We start from the raw sequence: 21,605 nt of genomic DNA, 5'->3' as shown, positions 1-21,605 counted from the left end.
GAGGACAGCTATTTTATTAGGCGGTAATTTGAATTCCTCTTAATTCTTCATGTTGCTCCTTTAACCAAACAAACTGAAGCCGATTGCCGGGAACCTTTTACATGTTCACAGCAGAACAAAAGCATCGAAAAAAATCCTGCAGAACCAGACAGAGACGTTTAGACAGCAGCAGCTATAACTCTTTGTGTTCTTATAACTCGTCTGAAACGTGTTAGGTGAGCCAACAGCCACAAATAGAGACCAAAGTTCAGAGAAGCATTCAACAAAAGCTTTTATATGTACGAAACAGAGCTCAAACGATGTACTTCATTTAAAGGTTAAGCTGATCCTGATGGCCTGTGCCTTTATTCTACTGGAGAGGCCAGAAACAAGAGCGTAGACAGATAATGACATGTGACCCCATAATCATATCATACGAGCATCTTTCAGCGTTACTGAATGTCATTTTTAATGCTAAATGTCCTCTCTGTGTTGCCGTCCTCCCACTGCAGCTCCAACAGCCCAGTCACCTGAACAAAACGTTTGCACTGTACGTTTCTGCAAACCACAGATATGTTTCATTTTTACATTTCATATATTTCAGATCTCGTGTCTGAGCTGAGTGTGTCATCAGGAGGAGAGGACGGTGGATGGCGGGACATTTCCAGTTGTGTTAGATGTTTCAAGCCAACACATGATGTTCTTTTCACCAGAACATGACTGTTCGTTACGTTAACCACAGAGCTGTAACATAAAATGGAATATTAAATATGAAACATATAAACGTAACATGTTGTGGTTTGCAGAAAGGTGTATTTATTTCAGTGGCTGGGTCGTGGAGGTGGAAAACATGTTAATAAGGAAACTTTGAACTCCTGGTGAGAGCAGGAGGAGGAGGAGGAGGAGGAGGAGGAAGAGGAGGGTGATAAGTGCTGACGCTGTGTGTTTAGTTCTCCCAGCCTGACACCAGGAGCGAACTCTGGTCTTCAGCTTTTCTCTTCCTGCTGAAGTGACGAACGGCCACGGCCATCAGCACCAGCGACACGATGAAGGCGCTGCAAAATCCCACAGTGCTCATGTTGGTGCTCAGGACCTCCACCACCCCCCACCTTTCTCCTCCTCCTCCTCCTCCTCCTCCTCCTCCTCCTCCGGCTTTGGTGACTGGAATCACTGGTGGAGGGTCGACTGGAAGACAATGGGACAGGTTCTTAGTTTAGAAGGAAGGAAGGAAGGAAGGAAACAAATGAAGGAAGGAAGGAAGGGAGGAAGGAAACAAATGAAGGAAGGAGAGAGAAAAAAGGCAGAAAGACAGAAAGGAAGAAACAAACAAATAAACAAAGAAGGAAAGAAAAAGGGAACAAACAACATAACAAACAAACTGACAAACGAAGAAAGAAAGGAAAGAAGACAGAGAGAAGGAAGGACAAGAAAGCACATATGAAATCACGTGTGCACCTGCAGCAGTGGGCGGGTCAATGTTCTTCATCACAGCATCGAGCTCGTTGTCGTCCGCAGCTGCGACGGGAACAGGTGGCTTGACAAACTGCAAAGGACCCTGGGTAATGTAGTGCCCGCTGGTCTCCCTGCTCAGCGATCGTCTGCGTCTGCGGGACGGACTCTGCAGACAACCCTGAGCACATCTGGAGAACGCACTGCCAGGCTCGCACAGGATGACGGAGCAGGTGATGTACACCTGGAAGGGGACAGGTAGGTCACAGGGACGTCATGTGACCCTTTTATAACAGGAGACCTTTTCTGATTGGCTGCCAGGTGAGTGAACAGCAGGTAGAAACAACAACAGAGGCATCTGATGGCGTGTGTGTGTGACGAGCTGGTGACACGTGATGTGTTACAGTCAGGTGCCCCTGTGTGTGTGTGTGTGTGTGTGTGTGTGTGTGTGTGTGTGTATTAGTATGATTTAATCAATACCTGGTCATAGTTTCCCGTAAATTTAAAGGCTTGAACCTCAAAGTTGTAAGAAGTTGGATCGGATGGATGGACTTTAATCGTTTCATCCTGCAGACACCTGTGAGGGAAATATTAACACGTCTCACACACATGATCAGGGAACTGTTTATGACAAGTATGACGGTTATTATCAGTGCCGGGCCGAGCACACTCAGCGGTGGAGGCAAGCTTCCTCTGGTGCAGTGACTTCATGTGTCAGACACCAACGAACGAACGTCATCTTTTCACGTTGGCATGACACGTGGCCGTCAGGGGGAAACGTGGCGGGACAACAACTAAAGTTAAGGCGGCAAAAGTCTGAGTGGGGCGGCTGTGAGGGGTGGATGGGTCCAACAACCGCTGACTTTCACCCAGGAGGCTGGTGTTCACTTCCTGTGAGATTTCAAAGCCAAACCCTGTTCTTTTATCCTGTGTTCATTCATTCATTCGTTCATTCATTTTCACTGGGCCGGAGAGTTCACCCTGGACAGGTCGCCAGACTATCACAGGACTGACACAGACACACAGACAACCATTCACATTCACATTCACACCTACGGACAATTTAGAGTCACCAATTAACCTGCATGTCTTTGGACTGTGGGAGGAAGCTGGAGCACCTGGAGGAAACCCACACTGACACAGGGAGAACATGTCAGAGCACCTGGAGGAAACCCACGCTGACACAGGGAGAACATGTCAGAGCACCTGGAGGAAACCCACGCTGACACAGGGAGAACATGTCAGAGCACCTGGAGGAAACCCACGCTGACACAGGGAGAACATGTCAGAGCACCTGGAGGAAACCCACACTGACACAGGGAGAACATGTCAGAGCACCTGGAGGAAACCCACGCTGACACAGGGAGAACATGTCAGAGCACCTGGAGGAAACCCACACTGACACAGGGAGAACATGTCAGAGCACCTGGAGGAAACCCACGCTGACACAGGGAGAACATGTCGGAGCACCTGGAGGAAACCCACGCTGACACAGGGAGAACATGTCAGAGCACCTGGAGGAAACCCACGCTGACACAGGGAGAACATGTGGGAGCACCTGGAGGAAACCCACACTGACACAGGGAGAACATGTCGGAGCACCTGGAGGAAACCCACGCTGACACAGGGAGAACATGTCAGAGCACCTGGAGGAAACCCACGCTGACACAGGGAGAACATGTCAGAGCACCTGGAGGAAACCCACGCTGACATAGGGAGAACATGTGGGAGCACCTGGAGGAAACCCACGCTGACACAGGGAGAACATGTCAGAGCACCTGGAGGAAACCCATGCTGACACAGGGAGAACATGTCAGAGCACCTGGAGGAAACCCACGCTGACACAGGGAGAACATGTCAGAGCACCTGGAGGAAACCCACGCTGACACAGGGAGAACATGTCAGAGCACCTGGAGGAAACCCATGCTGACACAGGGAGAACATGTCAGAGCACCTGGAGGAAACCCATGCTGACACAGGGAGAACATGTCAGAGCACCTGGAGGAAAACTTTCGTCCTTGTCCCGCCGCGTTTCCCCCGGACGCTGCCAGGTGGTGTTAAACTATAACAGCAACCGGCCCCGTATCATGCCAACGTTAAAGGACGCCTTTTTTCATTGGTTTCTGGCGCTGCAAGTCTCTGCCCAAGTGCGTATCATATCTACATTTCTAAAGTGACGTAGTGTCTGAGCTGACTTCAGGAGGTGGAGGGGGACGGTGGATGGTGGATGATGCCTGCCAATCTTCAGACCAAACAACAAAACTGATTGTTTTTTGGTGAGTCATCGCTGCGTCTCCCAGCGAGGATTGCGCCCACAAAAACAGGTATTTGAAGCTAACACACGATCTTTTCAGAACCATAACCACGCGTTAACCACAGTGTTGTTGAAAGTCTCAGCACTACAGAATAACGTACAAATGCGACAAATCCAGACACGTACATTGTGCTGATAATTTTAACGTTTTCAAACTAAAAGCCAAAAATGTTTGTGATCCCTGCAAACATCAGCACTCACCCGTTCTTGATGAGGTCATAGTTGAGGGTGTTTTCAGGGTTGTCATCAGGAGTGGCTTTGCATGACTCCACAAACAGATTCACATTCGGTAGATCTGATTCAGCCTGAATGCCCATATAAATGGTCTCCAGCAGCATGACCTCCACCGGATAGGCGCTGGCCGGCACCTTGTTGGTGAAGTTGCCGTCGGAGTAGACCTCAAAAGTGTAGCCGAAGCTGCCGAAGCTGGACTCGGTGAAAATGTAGTCAGACTTGTGGAGATTGTAGTAGCTGGAGATGCTGATGGTTTTGGGAAACTGGCAGGCGATGTCGATCTTAACAGACTTCCTTCGGACTATGACCTCGTTGGGCAGCTCAAAGGAGATGATCTCATTGGTGAAAGACAAAACGTCCCCTTTGTCCTGTGTTTAAGAGACATACAAACCCGTTAGAGGCTGAGATGCAGATTTTTTAACCCCGCTATAACCAGCTGTGATTTGATGAGTCAGAAAACACCGGAGGATAATGGAGGATCATGTAAATGTTTCGCCACACCTCCAGTCTTGTGCCGCAGGTGCTGAACGACATGGTGCCCGTGATGTGGGTGCCATTGGAGGTGAGAGAGCACGTCGGGTCTCTCAGCTTCAGGAAGTTCACGTCAATGCCGGGCATGGAAGCTTCGTCGAGGATCACCATCATCTTGTTGGGGGAGCATTTGACTGTGGCCTTACCTGTAAATCACAATCTGTGTTAACTTCTTCATCAACAAAGACAGCGCAGACTGTTTTCTTTATTATCTCACAGAACAAATGTTAAACTTTGAGGAATAAGTGAAACAACTTTGGTTGATGTCGTTGCTGAATTAGATAAATTAGCTACATACAACCCTGAGGAGGATCGTGTACTGATGGCGTTGTGTTCTGCATGTATTTACATCTGCATGATCATGTAGAGGAGATAAGAGAGACTTCATCATCATCCGTCTGTTTACAGTGCAGTACACAGGGCAATGAAACTACAGCTACATTTCGAATCACAGACTTCTTCTGTCTCCACGCCGGCAATATTCATAGAGGCGATATGTTTTCAGGGCGTCTGTCCATCCCAGTCTTGTGCACAATCTCAAGAATGCCTTGAGGGAGTTTCTTCAAATTTGGCACAAACGTCTTCTTGGACTCAACAATACACTGAATAGATGTAGGTGGTTAAAGGTCAGAAGTCACTGTGACCTTGCATCCATCTCATTCTCAGTTATTTTGGCCTCAAGGATTCGTACACTAAACATAAGATAAGACATTTTATATCCAAAAGTTCAAAGGTCAGCTTCACTGTTATAATTGGTATATGTATATATCATACATTAAGACTGCTCTAAATATGTCTGTCACAGATAATTGGTCATTTATATCATATACTATGACAGGTTTTTGTAAGATAGATATTTGGTAATAATATCATATACACATATAAAGTTAAAAGATAATAATAATGCTATGTTTACAAAGGTTTAATAAGGAAGCTGTCTGTTTAATTTCACTCAATGTCTTTGACTTATGGAGAAGGGGTGAGGTTTAATAAGTGTATCCTTCCTCCCACTCCTTTTTGAATATGTAAATTAAATGAACTTGACAGTTGCTTTAAATTATCTGTAAATGTGTCTGTCTGTCTGTCTGTCTGTCTGTCTGCTTTTTTACACGTTCAAATATCAATATCAAGATCAATCTCATTAAGTTCTGCTTTTTGGCCATTATTCAGCATCATATCTCAGGAACAGACGGGGAGACATTTGGTCAGATACTCAATTGGTGCAACCTAGTCGCACTCTGAAGTCGCTGAATACTGGTGCTTGGGCGGTGACTTCCCGCATCAGGCACAGAAGACAAAAGCCATCCTTTCATGTCAGCATGATGTGCAGCCAGTCGCAGCAGCACTGGGGAAATGCAGCAGGACAACAACTTGTTTATCTTTGTGATTATTTTGTTCACTTGAACTGCCAGTCAGTTGAATGTCTGTCATCGTGGCTTCAGACAGCTGTTAGCACAAACAACAAGACTTTAACGTCTCTGCATTTGATCAACAGGATCGGCTGCAGACACAAAACAGACAGAGATTTAGGTATTAACATGTGTCACATATAAACAGCCCTGATGTGCTGCTGTTAGGATTACCTGCCTCTCTGTAACAACCTGTGACAGCTCCCTCAGTTTCTGACTCTGGCCCCTCAGAGGTCGGCGCTGTCGGCACGAATTGCTGACGAATTTATGTGTTAGAGTTAAACGACACTTATTTGTTGAAATGCACTGATTTGATATGGCTCACATCCCGTCTCCTAGCAACAGTCAACATCTCTTTTGACCATGATCTTTTCCCAACGAGAGTCTTCATCAGAGATAACTGACGATCTACAAACCTTGAACGAGAGCAGCTTGGGTCACCATGACGACAACACACCTCATGTCTGATTGGCTGAATGACAAAATAAAAAATAAAAAAGTTTCAGTGCAAAATGCTAAAAGAAGAAGAAGAAGAACATAACGTTACTGATAACATCTGATGCAGCGATAAACTGTAGAACATTAACTGTTTATTGTGCATGTGCTTTTATTTTAATATTTAGATTTAACAGAGAAGACGAGACAGAAACATATAAGACACAGACACATATAATCTCCCTCTTTGTTAGTCCTCCACCATATCCACAGAGACAACAGATCTACGCTCCGCTGACATCACACAAAGCAGTAAACAGGAAGTTATAACTCACATTCTTCCAGTTAAATAAAAGCGTTCACCTTTCATTTGTCTCTGCGGTGAAGCAGACTGGCACAAATCTGTACACGTCGCTGTGCTGTGGCGTCCAGCTCAGAATCACTTCAGCTTTTCCAAACTTCTCATCTCTGAACTCTTTGCTCATGTTCTGCGGCCCGCTGACCTGGAAGTCGTGTATGCTTCAGGAAAATAAAGACAAAAGGGAAGAAATGTGAAATAATTATCCTCCGTGGGCACCAAAGTATCGCCGTCTCCTTCGAGGCAATCAGAGGTGAAGAGTTCTCAGGGTCTTTCTTTAGTTAGTGACATGGTTAACACATGTAAGCAGTCCCTACCTGGCATGGTGAGCCTGTGCTTGGGCATGAAGCTGGAAGTTCTGACCCACAGAGGCGTAAAGAACAGCGCCATGTGACGGAGTCCTGGACAAGAACATGGGCTGGACGTGACCAGCCTCACAGCTCGGTATAGGAGGAAGGACTGTGACACAGAAACAAGAGGTCAGTTTTTAACCAGCGCTCAGTCATCACCGCATGTCTCCAGAAAAACAACATGTCTGCCTTTTTTAAAGGCATTCATGCCATCGAGGCAGCGGTGGACTCCAGCGAACTGAGCGACAGGGGACAGGAAAATAAATAGGGCACAGGTTTCTAGCATGTAGAGCAGCCTATGTAGCACTGAATCGTGTTTTCCTAAATGTTAAGGCCGCCATAAATGGCACTTTATCATGTTTAATCTGCCACAAACAACTGTCACCAGGTTTGATTGGGATATTAGGAAACAAGAATTTGTCTCAATACCCTAAATTGTAATGACTGTCTGTCAAGTCTTCAAGTCTTTTCAACCTACCAGTCACCAGAGTAAATGTTGGCATTAATGTTTCTGCAAACCAAGGATCCGTTACATTTGCACGTTATTACGAAAATTTCTGTGTTAAAGGGATAGTGCTCCCAAAAATGAAAATTCAGCCATTATCTACTCACCCATATGCCGAGGGAGGCTCAGGTGAAGTTTTAGATTCCAAGCGCGACGACGTGCCCAGAGAGGCAGTCAGAGCTACAGGCTACAATGAGGCTAAAAACAGAGTCCAAATGAGGTTTTTCCAAACAACTTTTTATGTCGGGGCTTCAGGACACTTGGATCACTACGGACGAGCAGTATGGAGATATTTTGTGGTTTCAATGATGTGTTTTTGGACGTTTGAATCTGGGGCGCCATCAGCCTCCATTAGGTGGAGTTGTGTTGCTACCTCCTCTCCCCTTGGATCTCTGCAAGTGATGTGAGGACTCTAAAACTTCACCTGAGCCTCCCTCGGCATATGGGTGAGTAGATAATGGCTGAATTTTCATTTTTGGGTGCACTATCCCTTTAACAACGCCGTGGTTAATGTGTGGTTATGTTTAGGCACAAGATCATGTTTTGCCTTAAAATACCTGGTTATGGGTGCACAATCCCAGCTGGAAAAACAGTAATGTCTCAGTAAAAAACAATTAGTTTTTGTGGCACTATCACAGCAGGAAAAGCAGCAACGGTCCCTAAAAGACAGCCACGTCTGGTGCTTAAAAAGCTGCTGGAAACACAGCGATGAGTCACTAAAACAGTTCTGCTGTTTGTTGGTGCTGAACAGTGCTCTGAAGCTTGGCAGGTGTCACACTATCCACCATCCCCTCCACCTCCTGATGAGACAGTCAGATACGTATTATATGTCTAATTTTCAGGCTGTTCTCATAATTGTTTTACATTGTTCTCCTATGAAAAGCAACACACCAAAATCCGCTGACGGCAGTAAACAGGAAGCAGTCCTGGGCGCCTGTAAGGAGGCACGTTGGGGAGGTGGATGGGACTTTCTCCTGGAGTCACGTGATCAGATCTGTGTGAACTTTGAGTCATTTTAAGGTTCGTCCTCACCATGTTTCTGTTCCCAAACCTAACCTCAGTAACTTTACTTACGTTCATTACATAACTGTAGGTTAAGGGCGAAACATCATCAGTCGGGTGCATATTTATACACGAAACATTGTGTGAAAAAATAATATGATTGAGAGAATGATGTCGTCATTTGAGAAAGAATATCAGGATATAATGACACTGATGATGTAACTGTGTTACTTTACAGTATCGCTGTGTTTTAAATGACCAAAATATAAAATAAACTGCTCAGTTACTTATTATCACAACTTAATGACCTTTATCCTCATGAAATCCTAAATGTATTCTTCTATTATCAGACAGGTTTTAAACATTTTAAAGTGTAACTGAAAATGTAAAGAAGACCAGGATAACATTTATAGACCTCTGCTGTAACAAATCGATCATGTTATTCAGGGTCAGACGATCAGGTGTGTCTCTCTGATGCACATGCACTCACTCTCCATGGAGAACTGCAGCTTCACTTTGCAGAGAGGAGGTGAATTCATGTCGGAGGCCTCCCGAAACACTGATGTTCCATCAGCGTAGGTCAAAGTGATGTTTTTCCTGGAAAAGTCCTCCAGCATCACCTCAAACACGTGGACGCCAACGGCCACTTGACCTGAAGTTCTCAGTGTGCAGGTAGTCTGAGAGGACACGGAGAGGGTAGTGAAGATGAGTCAAATGCTTTTGTCTGTTTGCAGTCTGACCTACAGGGGAAAGACTCAGCGAGAATTGTGTCTGAACATCAGTAGGTAAAAAAAACAGAAGACTTTTTGAGCTATGTCTTTATAAAAGAAGGTCGATATATATACCTACTGTAAATATACCCAGAATAACCACTACAATGTGAACATGCACAGTAAAGTCACAATATAATCAAACACGAGCTCCTGTTGTGTCTTTACCTCGTCCACAGTGAAGTTTGCAGGAGGTGTGGCGTCTGATGCAAAACGACATCTCACGTGATCTCCGTCTGGATCGTGTGCCAGCAGATGAAGCCTTGTAAAGCAGTTCTGAGGCGCCCTGCGTGAAAACACAGTTTAATATTTGGATTAGATAAAAACTAAACACATAATCTGTACATGTTGCCTCTGGGAAATATCATCAGAGAGCATGAAATCAATTTCCAATCCTGTGCTGATGATACTCAGCTGTATATCTTATTCTCATCACATGATAAAAGCCCAACTGAGAAACTGTCCCGCTGCATCGACCAAATGAATACATGGATGTCCCAAAATTTCCTGCAACTCAACAGGGACAAAACTGAGGTTCTAATCATCAGTGCAGAAGAAAAGCTTTTTTAATTTAATACTCATTTACAGAGGCTGTCTCTGACCAAAAAAAGCTTTTCCTCTGCACTGATCATGTCCAATTCCACAGGTGTAAAATAAGTTGATGGCTTTTTATTGTGTTTGTGCACGTGCTTAACTCAGAGTGAACATACTCAGAGTTGACTGAACTAATTCAAATCAGCTGTTCTGGAACTGGATACTCAGAGCTGCCCAGCTCAGGGTAAGTCAAGTCAGAGTTCAGGATTAGACTCAGAGTTTGTTGAACCTCCTACCTGGAATACTCCTCTGATCTCAACCCCGTCCACAGCAAAGTAATGCTGAGCTTCCCTGCTATTCTGAACTGGAGCCTCACCAACCGCCTGAAGGTAATACACTGACTATATTTAAGTACCTCATATGACACCACTTCAAAAATTCTGAACTAACCCTTTAAATATTTATAATGTAACTTGAGTTCAACTTCTCAGAGGTGACGTTTATGTTATTTCCAGATCTGTATAATGTTATCAGTCTATTAATGATCTGCAAACAGAACAGAGTGTTGAATTAAGAAACAGCAAGAGTTAAATATCATCTTCAGTGTTCCTTCATGTGCACCGACTGACCGTTTGTGCTCCGATATGTGACGTCACATCTTTATCCTAGTGTGAAAAGAAGCCGTTTGTACCGTAAAGAGGACACTGTGGTCGTCACAGGACAGCCGTTGAGGGCGTGTGAGTCAGATCGGCTTCCCAGGTCCAACTCTGCGTGAGCCGTCCAGTTTGTTTTCCCGTCGACATTTGACCCCCAGCAGCAGCCCGAATCACTGAGAGGAGGAAGATGAAGGTGTTATTATCACTCATTAATATACTGACCCCAACATGCCCCCCCACGTCCAGCTTCATCCTCATCTTCTGCCTCTGTCTCCAGCCCCTCAGCCTGCTCTGCTTCACCATTCCCAGCCCACCTCAGCCATCATTCCACTCAAGCCTTCAGCTAATCAGATACACAAACCAAACTGGACCCTTTTGATGCGAAGGAGCAGCGGCTCTACTCCGAGCTCCCTCCAGATGTCCGAGCTCCTCCCCCTACCTCTAAGGCTGAGCCCTACGGAGGAAATTCATTTCAGCTGTTTGGTCTCATTCTTTCAGTCACTACCCAGAGCTCAGGACCGTAGGAGAAAACAAAACAACAACAACACAGTTCACCCACGGTCATGAGCTTTGTAACTTTTTGAAAAGTGCTGTATGAATAAAGGTTATCACACCGGTTTAACCTGCTGTGTGTTTCAGATGTGGATCATGTTATTGTGTTGTGACCTCTGTTTAATTCAGCGTTAAGTCTCGTAGTCTCTTCTCAGTGTTTTTACAGCCATTTCAACAACACAGTTAGGCTCCACTGTGGCGTGGGATTACCACAGGCGTCAATGCACGCTATTATGACGGGCACCAGTGCACGCTATTATGACGGGCGCCAGTGCACGCTATTATGACGGGCGCCAGTGCACGCTATTATGACGGGCGCCAGTGCACGCTAATGTTAGGTGCACCATTGCACGGCAATATGACGCTAATACGACGGGCCCCAGTGTTGGCTAATATGATGCTAGTACGACGGGCTCCGGTGCGCGCTAATAGGCTCGTTGGAGATGAACTGCGCCTCGCCTGCAAGTGGACGAGATCAGGCGGCTGCAGCAGGAGACGGTGACAAAAAGCTGCTGTCAGGTTGGACAGTTTCCAGCAGCCTTCAGGCCGTACAGGAAGTCACAGAAACACTCACATCTTGTCCGATTGATTATTGAAATATTATCAGACCCATTGGTGATGGAATCTGCGCAGGCCTTGCTCATCTCCAACGAGCCTAATGTTAGGGGCCCTCATGTGGGCTAATATGACACTAATATGACGGGCCCCAGTGCACACTGTTGGTTATGAAGCACACACACACACACACACACACACACACACACACACACACACACACACACCATTAGGCACACATATATATTTTACCAACAATGTGTTGGATCAGCAGCTTCGCTTCATTCAAAGAACATATAGAAAAGTTTTTACAGTGTATGCAGAATAAGCAAATCATTTTTTATAGGTTGCTACTATTTTACAGAAAAGATGAAAGCCACACTGGAGATGACTTTGACTGTTCGAGGGCGTGTACAGCAAATGGCATCACTTTTAACTTAACGTGGGTTTTTCTTTGAACAGAGGAAATCTGAATCAGTCGCACTGGCCCGCTCTCTGTGCAACACACTGATGGAGGATCCGCTCTCTCTACAGGCCCCAGCGCCGCTGCACTGCCTGAGGCTCCATGTTTCATGTTTGTACTGAGGTTTGCTTTACTGAATTACACTCTGTAGATACGTCTGCATATATCTGATGTCATTTTGTCATCAGCCTCCTGTGATGTGACTGACCTCAGAGAAAAGGAGCTCTTATTGGTTAAGATGGTCGCTGTGGTGTGACCTTCAGACTGGCACCACCTGCCCTTGCCGGTGGTATCGTGGTCTGTTTGCAGGACGCTGGACTTGTCAAAGCTCGTGCACACTCCACTGCCACATGTGAAGGATGACTGGTCTCCACAGCTGCGTCTGCCGTTCTGTCTGTGATAAAAAGTCACCTGCAGGGTTTAAAGAACATTTTAAAAAAAACATTAAAATTGTGCAAAAATAGTATTTCTATTGTCTAAAAATTGCCCCAAAGAACTTAAAGTAAGTCCCAAATGTTCTGTTTTTGGTTATTCTGCAATTGGACCATGTCATCTGGGGACGAGGAACAGACGTGTGCATGTTTGTTTGTGCACAGACGGTGGTAAACAAAGTGTTTGTGGTTAAAAGATCCTCATTGGACAAAAGTGACTGAAATGTGTTATTTATTCCTTAATAATACTTAAAAAACAATGAAGCTCAGCCTTCAGTTAAACCGGGGAGACTTCTTCATGCTGTATCCATTCACAGTTCTGTCTCTGGGGTCTAATCGCCAAAGACTTTCACATTTATTTATTTTATTTATTCAACAGGGACAGTGCACAGTTTATGAGCTATGAGCTCATCTTCACCTGTCGTCCCTGGGCAGGAAACAGAGAATAATTTCTCTATTGCAAAAACGAACATATTCATGACACAACGGCTTCAGCAGTAACAACAGCAAGACAACACAACATCAAGTTATCGAAACATAAACACAGCATCAACAATAAAACTACAACAGTAAGATAACACAAGATTTCATGCTGTTAGATGTTAGTGTGTGAGTTCATGTGTGACGGGACATGATGGGGTTGATTTAAGCCATGATTTCATCTTCAATTCAAAACCAACTGATCTCACCTGGCACCGAGCTCCAACAGTTAGTATCTCTAACAGAGACTGAACCACCAGACTCAGCAGATCTGAGCTGTGCTGCACCGTCGCCGCTGCTGGTCGTCCAAGATGTCCTCCCACTGTCTGAGCTCAGCTGTACGAACTCTTTTAGTGAAGGACACTTTGAACACTTGACCAGCATCAGTGAGACACACAGAGCTGTCAGAGCTCAGGGGATTATGTCTCTGAATGATGTCACAGTGGTGATTGCATGATGGTTTTTGTTTATCCCCTGAGTGTTTGCATTGTATTGTTAGTTTATAAGTATTTGCAGTGGGGCAAGTGTTTTCTCCCAGCTTGTGACCAGCGTGTAATGCAGTGCATTTCTCACACGTATGTGCACGTTTAAATAAATATTCTTTTCTCTCAGAACAAGTCTGTCCTGATTGAAATAAGGTAACAGTTTTTATGCACTTTTTTGAGTTGGATGGAGTGAAAATAAATAAGTTAGATGAGACTGAATAAAATAATTTGACCACCAACTATCACCACAACAAAGTGTTTCAGCTGCTCAGTCTTTTCTAGGTGGTTGCACTAAACTAAACGAGTGTGTCAGAGTTTAAAAGACTCACAATGATGCCAGAGTTGGAGCTATTTGTCAGCCTGTGTTCTTGTTCTCCAATCCCTGTGACTCGTGGGTCATAAACAGGCTGCAGTTTCTCTTGTTTTTAATTTACCCCAAAAGATTATGAACATCCAGCTTCACTCCTGACTGCAGCACAAGTTACCCTGAGTCTGTTACACTAACACGTGTCCCCGCAAAACAATGTCGTGTAGGAACTATAGTTACTCCCACTTGAGGTGAAGGGGACATAAAACAGCAGCTTAAAGGTGCAGATGAAGATATGTAAATGAAATAATAGTTCAAGTGTAAATAATGACAGTTACATATTTAAAAAGATGCATGCAAAATGTTGCCTTCATTTTTTTTTTTTTTTTGGTTGCACCAGTTTATTGTTTTTAGAAAACAGGATGAAAAAGAACATCGTGTTCGTCCGTCTGGATTTTTGTTTTGGTGTGTTTGTCTTGGCAGGTTGGAAAAATTCCACAAAGTTTTGTAAAGGCATGTCATGAATCAGTCTGCAGGAATGAGCGACACGCAGGTTTTTCAAACGCCAAGAAGCATGTTTTCATCCAGCCGTCATGGTTTAACATGTACGTGTTCTACAGCAGAGACATGTTTCCTTACGTAAACTGACGACCCCTGACTAACTGATGCATTTTGTTTATAATCGTTCATATTATATTCAACAATAACAGAACAACTGATAAACTGTGCAACTGTTAGAGTCGGAGGATCACAGAGAGGAGTCCTCTCAGTCAGCTGGTCCTAAGGCTCACCTCCTCTGTCAGCACATCAGGACAACCCTCACACAATCCAGCCCAACTAAACTATCGCTACAGAAAAAGAAAACTCCATCAGCTGTTGGACATCTACCACAAAAACCCAAACACACTTCAATGCTGTTTGTCCCTAAACAGACAGAACACAATGGCAAACTATCTGACCGCTGTGACACATCAGAAACTGAGAAAGACTCTGACTATGCACAGACTCAGTGATGTCACAGCCTGGACGTAGAGACAGACAGACACAGGCAGAGGACAGGCTGTGTCCTCTCTGTCCTCAGAGACAGGTGGAGACAGAGCAACACTTCCTGCCACAGTGCAGCACATATGAAGACATCACAACAAAGTTCTTCACAAGATTTTGATGAAATTTTGATTCACTCTCTGACCAGACTGACATGATGTCACATCAGCAAGATATGTCAGTGATGTCACAGCCACAGCGTCTCCTCACAGCTCACACTCTTCCATCTCATGTATTCCTTGAGCTGATGAGTTTTCTATCGTTTTGTATTAATACATTGTTGTTAATTGTTTCTGGATTCACTGTCTTAAATTGTAATCGTGAAATGTCGTGCCAAACAAAGCTTAGTGAACTGAAGTGGAATAATGTCAAAGAGACAAGGCCCCAGTAGATCAGATTACTGCGACTGCCTTTTAAATGAGTTGTTCATGAACTTCAGCTTTTTCAGGATGCTGCTGCTCAGGTCCTGACGACAGCTGAGAAATATAACCACATTACTCCAGATCTAAAATCCTTACACTGACTACCTGTCACTCAGAGAACTGATTTCATAATCACTCTGTGGCTCAGCACCCAAATATATCTCTGACATGCATATAAACCTTCTCGGACCCCGAGGACATCTGAGGACATCTGTGGTCAGCTGACTGACCGTCCCAAGAGTCCAAACAAAACATGTTGAAGCAGCACAAACCTGGAATAACCTCCAGGTGATGTCAGACAGCCCCGACTCTGAACACACCAAGGCCAAAGCTGAAAACGTTCCTTTCTAACACCACCTGCTCCACCCTGGAATGACTGCAATTAATTTTTAAACTAATTTTTAAATCATTTTAATGATTTAAATAATGATTGTTTAAAAATTGTAAATCATTTAACTATTCATTTCACCTTTTGTACCTTTCCTCTTCAGTCTTTTATTGTAAATCTGGATCCTTTATTATGTTTTATGTTCCACTGCTCTGTAAAGCTCTTTGTGTGCTACACAAATAAAGCTGCCTCGCCAGTTAAGTAGTCAATGCAACAACTGCAGGAAGTGAATTTGTATCAGATTATTTCCTGTAAATGTCACTTTACAGATGAGTTAACCTGATATTTTCAGAGACAGAGAGTTTTCATACAATTTTCCATCTGTATTCTGCATTTTTTATTATTTCATATCTATTAATATAATATTATATATTAATATAATATATATTATTTATATCAACAGGCCTATATTTGGGACAGGCCTTTAATTCCTTTCACACAAAACTGTTGCTCAGCAAAGATCAGGAAATACAGTTAAATTGTATATTTAAACCAGTATGAATATTACTTGTGTAAAAATTAGACTTCAGATAATATATCAGTTATAAATCATTCAATTGACGGAGCATCAGAGCCTTACAGAGAGAGAGTTACGGCACCCGACATACCAACACAACCCCACTTTATCCTGTTTAAACAATCCTCACAACTTGGATTAATTTTTAGGATTAATTTATATGAATATTTTTAGGAACGAGGAACTGACAACAACCTGCTTTTGCACATCTGAAGAATTTCTATAAAAACTAGAGCGCTCGGAGAGCGCAGACCTCCGCCAAGCAGCTCGGATTTCCCGCCATTTTATTATTTTATCCACTTCGCTTCAACCGATCACCACCATCATCTGTTCCTTGACCCATTATCAACCTTTCCTGAAAATGTCATCAAAATCCATTCAGAACTTTTTGAGTTATTTTGCAGACAAACAGATCAACGCTGGTGAAAACATGACCTCCTTGGCGGAGGTAACAAACCATTTGGCAACCAGACCAGGATTCTAATAGAGACAGGCGTTTAATTGTCAAAATGTGGAGCCACACCAGGCTGGTAAAACTGACTGAGTGTTAAAGTGAAGTTTTACAGTACTTAATAGGCTTCATTTTAGACTGGTTGAATGGTTTCTTCCTCCTGAACCTCGCTCATTGTTCTGTCAGCTCTGTGGCTGTTTTAACTGCAGGACGAGGCTGTTCAGCAGAGAGTGAAGGATCTGTGAGTACCGCTTGTGTTCATGTCTTCACTGCCCTTATCCCATGAGATTTATACCCAGCTGACACAACGGATGTCAATACGGCGTCAGTGAGACGTTGGACTCTTGGGTGGGACAGACGTGAAACTTTGGTTGGAATGAAAATCGCAGTGAGGATACTTTAAATGTCTGGTGACGTCAGAAGTTCACGGTGTGAGGACGTTAAAATGATCATATTTTGCAGACGCTGGGTTTATGTGTCGTTATTCTACTTTAAGATGACGCTGGCATGAAGTGTTGTGGTTAGCACTGTTGCCTCAAAGCAAGAGGGTTTCTAGTTGAGACCTGGGGTGGGGGGTCCAAACCCCTTCTGTGCAGAGTCTGCATGTTCTCCCTGTGTCAGCGTGGGTTTCCTCCAAGTGCTCCAGCTTCCTCCCACAGCCCAAAGACTGTGTGAATGGTTATTCAGTTATTCAAATGTTCAGATCCTCCAGTTAAGTAAAGGTACCAATACCACACTGTAAAAAATGCTCTGTTACTAGTGAAAGTCCTGCGTTGAAAATGTTACTAAAAGTTTATAAGTTTCACCAGGAAAATGTATTTAAGTATTAAATCTAAAAGTTCTCAGTGCAGAAAAAAAAATTAATTCAATGATTCAAAAGTGAAAACGTACAAATTTAAAGGAAAAGCAGAAAATCCTCATATTGATGAGGCTGGAGCTCAGGTTTCAGCTCAGTCCAGTTTTCTTTATAAAGCCCAAATCACAAATCACAGTTTGCCTCAGAGGCTTTACAGCACACGGCATCCCTCTGTCCTGTGGACCCTCACAGCTGATCAGGGGAAACTCCCCAAAAAACCCTTTAACAGGGAGAAACATGCAGAACATGATGGTTGCTGTCAGCTGTCTGCAACACGTGATGATGTACTGCATGAAAATGACAAATGATTATAAAAATAGCTGCCAGTTAATTTTCTAATCAATCAACAAATCGTTTCAGCTGCACTTTCATATTTCTATAGTTTGTGAACAAAAACCTTAATTTGTAAGTAGTAAATTTATCAGATTGTGTTGAAGAACAATGTTTCCCTGTGAAGTGGAGTAATTGTATAAAGTGGAGATTAAAATACTCGAGCAGGGCGTCAGTAGCGTAGTGGATAGTGTCGGGGCCCCATGTACAGAGGCACTGCCTCTGTACATGGGGCCCCATGCTGCATGCCAGTCCCCAGTCTCTCTCTGTCTCCCCATTTCACTCTCTGTCCTGTCATTAAAGGCAAAAGCCCACAAAAATAATCTAAACAAAATAATACTCGAGCAAAGTAAAAGTGCTGGTAAAAGTTGTACTTCAGTACAGCACATGAGTAAATATAAATATACTAAGTCAGGAAAAGTGCTGATTCTGACAAAGTTTAATAAGGCTGATTGTTTGTTTGTTTGTCAAACAGTGTGACTTGATTCTGAAATAAAAATGAGTTAAATCCTTGTTGGTCCAGTGAACGTATCACACTGGTTTACTGTCAGTCGTCTGGTGTGCTTCCAGTGTTGCTGCTCTCTTTGATAAAACATTCATGAACATTTGAAGGAGATGATAAACATGGCTCACCCCATACGTCCCATCCTTATTCCTGTGTGGAGGCATGAACGTGATGCTGTCTCCATAAAAGCTGAGAGTCGCTGAACTCCCCAACAGTGCGAAGAGCAGCAGGGCGACTGCACCTGCCTCCATGATGTCTCGAGTTTATCTGCTGCTACAGACGCTCGTTCAGTCAGTTTCAGTCTCACAGATGTGAGAGGCGGCTCCTGAAGAATTCACCCAACAGGACCAACCGGATCCACAACAACTTCTGACGCTATTTTAAAAAGCAGCAGGCATCGTTGAGATCTTATTATGAGATAAGTTTACATTTGTTTGTGAAGAACTTTATCAGAGTCGGATCAGCTTTCAGTTTAGGACGAGGATAGTGAAAGTATTTTCCACCTGAATTCTATTTTGTCATGTTTCTGTGTCCCAGTGACTGATGGGAACAACAGTTTGAAACTGGTCCAGTGCTGAGAGAGAGCGCTGCAGCCGGCAGCAGTGAAAACAGGCTGCAACGGACAATTTTGTGCTGTCAGTGTCCGTCCACTAACAGTGTTTGTTTCTGTCACTGACAGGCTCAGGTTGTTATTCTAAGTGTCTGACAACATGATGAAAGGATCCCTACAGAGATGGAGCTTTGTGTTAAAGAGTAAAAAGTATCTGCAACTCACCTTTGATTCACGTTACAGGACAATCAAATCAAAAACTAATAGACTGAAAAGCAGCTTCTACCCCAGAGCTGTCATCGCACTGAACTATGCACAAACCTGAAATAACTTGAACATTTAATTCTTCTGCTAGCTGGTGCAATCAATCCTGTTGTGCAATATCTATCGTGTGTGTGTGTGTGTGTGTGTGTGTGTGTGTGTGTGTGTGTGTGTGTGTGTGTGTGTGTGTGTGTGTGTGTGTGTGAGTGTACAGCTTTAAACTTTTTCTTTTGTATTTATTTAACTGACATTGTGCCTGTTGTTTATCTTGTTTGTTCTCATTTGCTGTTTGTCAAATAGCACTGAGCTCTACCTCATTTTGGTTGGACTTGTGCAATGACAATAAAGATATTCTGATTCTGAGATATATTGGGTGTAAAGTTTAACTTCAATCTCTCAATCTGTATATTACAAGACATGTTACATGACACTGTGAGGTATGGATTGCTCTTTTTTCTTCAGTTGTATTAAAGAAACTTTGACTCCAGGATCAGAGATCCACTCACCCTCCTACACTCATTCGTTGGAAAAAAGAAACGTGCTATTATTTGAATATGGAGAAAACAACAAACCTCGGAAAAGAACAAATTAGCTCAGTTTGAAAACATATGGGGAGAGACTCTATGAAGAAAAGAGGAAAAATGAATTGAGGTTCTGTCCCGTTCTGTTACAGAGGGTCAGGTGGACTGCGGTGACACGTTGGGTATGATTACTGGTTACAGTCGAAATGAGTGTTTTGTTTTGGAGTTTAACGTGAGAGAGATACAGATGCTGAACGTGTATGTTTGGTATTGTTGTCTGTTCTTTGTTGTTTCTTTTGTTTGTTTGTTTGTTTGTTTGTTTGTTTGTTTTACTTTTCTTCTTTGGTCATTTCATGGTTGTTTTGTGTCTCTTTGCACTTCCCTTCTTTTCTTTGTGGTCTTTTTGTGCTAATGACTGTAGGAGAACCAGAGACACTACCACACCAACCAGAACTAAATAAATGGCTTTTTATAATATTTACATTTTTATATACTCGGGGAGAACAGCACAAAGACGCTGCACCAAACACACAAAATGTATTAAGCATAATTAAACCGGGCTGATCTCCTCCTCTAGAAAACAAAACCCAGTCAAAGCCATGACAGTGACGGCACCTGTCAGAAAGTCACATGTATAGAAACATATCACAGCTACTCATCCTGTCTCCAACATGTGCCTTGTACAGTTTACAGCCCGTGCAGTGAAGGCACATTACACCAACACACACACACACACACACACACACACACACACTGTAATAATGCTCTGTACATTAAGTGTTACGCAGGAGAGAGACCCAAATCAGTTAAACTGTCAATATGCATTCATATTATCACTGATATATAAATGTATTATCAGCATTTTACCTTTTACCTTTTTTACCTTTACCATTTCACCTAAAGAATTGCATTTGAGTAAATGGTGCCTCCACTGGTTGCAGAAGACGGGACAAAAATAACATGTATTAATGTTAATATAATGTATTGATTTCTGTGAATTCTCTTGAAGAACCTGAGAATCTGTTCTCTCTCTCTGTCTATAGGGGAGACGTGTTCCTACAGAAACAAAATATTATCTATGAAGGAGTTTTTGTCGGTTCAACGTGACAGATTTGGTGCGCTGTGATGACAACTGAGCTCAACTGTTGCCTGAAGGGGAAATGTTACTGTCAATCAAATCTGATCAAACCGCACCAACACAGTCCTGATGACACAGAGGCAAAGTCAAAATATTAGATCAATAAATTACTTAATTTAAGAAAATTGAAAAACATAAAACAATGATTAAATATAACAAACTCAATAATTAAATGTAGCTGTAAACATCCATAAAAAATGATCAAACACAAAATTAATTTCAATTGCTCCTTTCCTTAAGGCCTCTTATTTCTGATGCCATATTGTTGCTTTGGAGTCCACCCATCTCCTCTTGTGAATGTGGAATGTTTCCAATGATAAATATTAAATGTCCAAGAAAAAAAAGTTCTTATTACCTTCAAAAGAAAAATGTCTTAAAAATGTATAAATGTAAAAAATATCTTACTATGACGAAAACTGTGTCTGTCTGTGTGTGTTCCAGGTTTCTCTCCTGACTTGGTCAATCCATGTGAAATTTGGCACAGTGGTAGAGGGTCATGGGAGGATGCCAATGAAGCAATATTACATCAACTGGCCAAAGGGGGGCGCTATAGCAACCCATTGAAATGTCAAACTTTGAATGGGCATATCTCATGCCCCATATGTGGTAGAGACATGAAACTTTGCACAGAGATGCCTCTCCTCATGAGGAACACATTTGCCTCAAGAACCCATAACTTCCGCTTATATAGATTTTCCACCATTTTGATTTTTTTGAAAAACACTTCAAATGGATCTCTTCCTAGGAAGTTTGAGCGATCTGCATGAAACTGGGTGAACATAATCTAGGGAGCAATATCTAAAGTTCCCTCTTGGCAAAAGTT

The 21,605-nt window shown here is 43.2% G+C and overlaps 1 protein-coding gene across 1 annotated transcript; it reads right to left on the bottom strand.

Annotated features, from left to right (window-relative positions):
* Positions 1–246: 246 nt before the first annotated feature.
* LOC125880898 (uncharacterized) lies at positions 247–18,588 on the bottom strand. Its single transcript, XM_049563721.1, has 13 exons — positions 18,441–18,588; positions 12,305–12,507; positions 10,562–10,699; positions 9,505–9,622; positions 9,057–9,243; positions 7,027–7,168; positions 6,715–6,870; positions 6,333–6,388; positions 4,478–4,653; positions 3,944–4,344; positions 1,909–2,005; positions 1,435–1,672; positions 247–1,164 (listed from the first exon to the last, which is right to left on the bottom strand). Exons 1-13 carry the CDS (start codon positions 18,561–18,563, stop codon positions 926–928), a joined length of 2,274 nt encoding a protein of 757 aa, XP_049419678.1. The 5' UTR covers positions 18,564–18,588; the 3' UTR covers positions 247–925.
* Between the last annotated feature and the right edge of the window lie 3,017 nt (positions 18,589–21,605).

Source organism: Epinephelus fuscoguttatus, linkage group LG2 (genome assembly GCF_011397635.1).
Source record: "Epinephelus fuscoguttatus linkage group LG2, E.fuscoguttatus.final_Chr_v1".
Classification (NCBI taxonomy): domain Eukaryota; kingdom Metazoa; phylum Chordata; class Actinopteri; order Perciformes; family Serranidae; genus Epinephelus; species Epinephelus fuscoguttatus.
This window is presented reverse-complemented; position numbering and strand designations above follow the sequence as displayed.

What these genes read in the sequence shown, in the direction of transcription:
- LOC125880898 (XM_049563721.1), bottom strand. Translation starts at nt 18,563, where the DNA reads ATGGAGGCAGGTGCAGTCGCCCTGCTGCTCTTCGCACTGTTGGGGAGT. An exon ending in CCTGCGGCACAAGACTGGAG is followed by an intron (nt 4,345 to 4,477) that starts GTGTGGCGAAAC and finishes TCTTAAACACAG; the next exon opens with GACAAAGGGGACGTTTTGTC. An exon ending in TTACGGGAAACTATGACCAG is followed by an intron (nt 1,673 to 1,908) that starts GTATTGATTAAA and finishes GTCCCCTTCCAG; the next exon opens with GTGTACATCACCTGCTCCGT.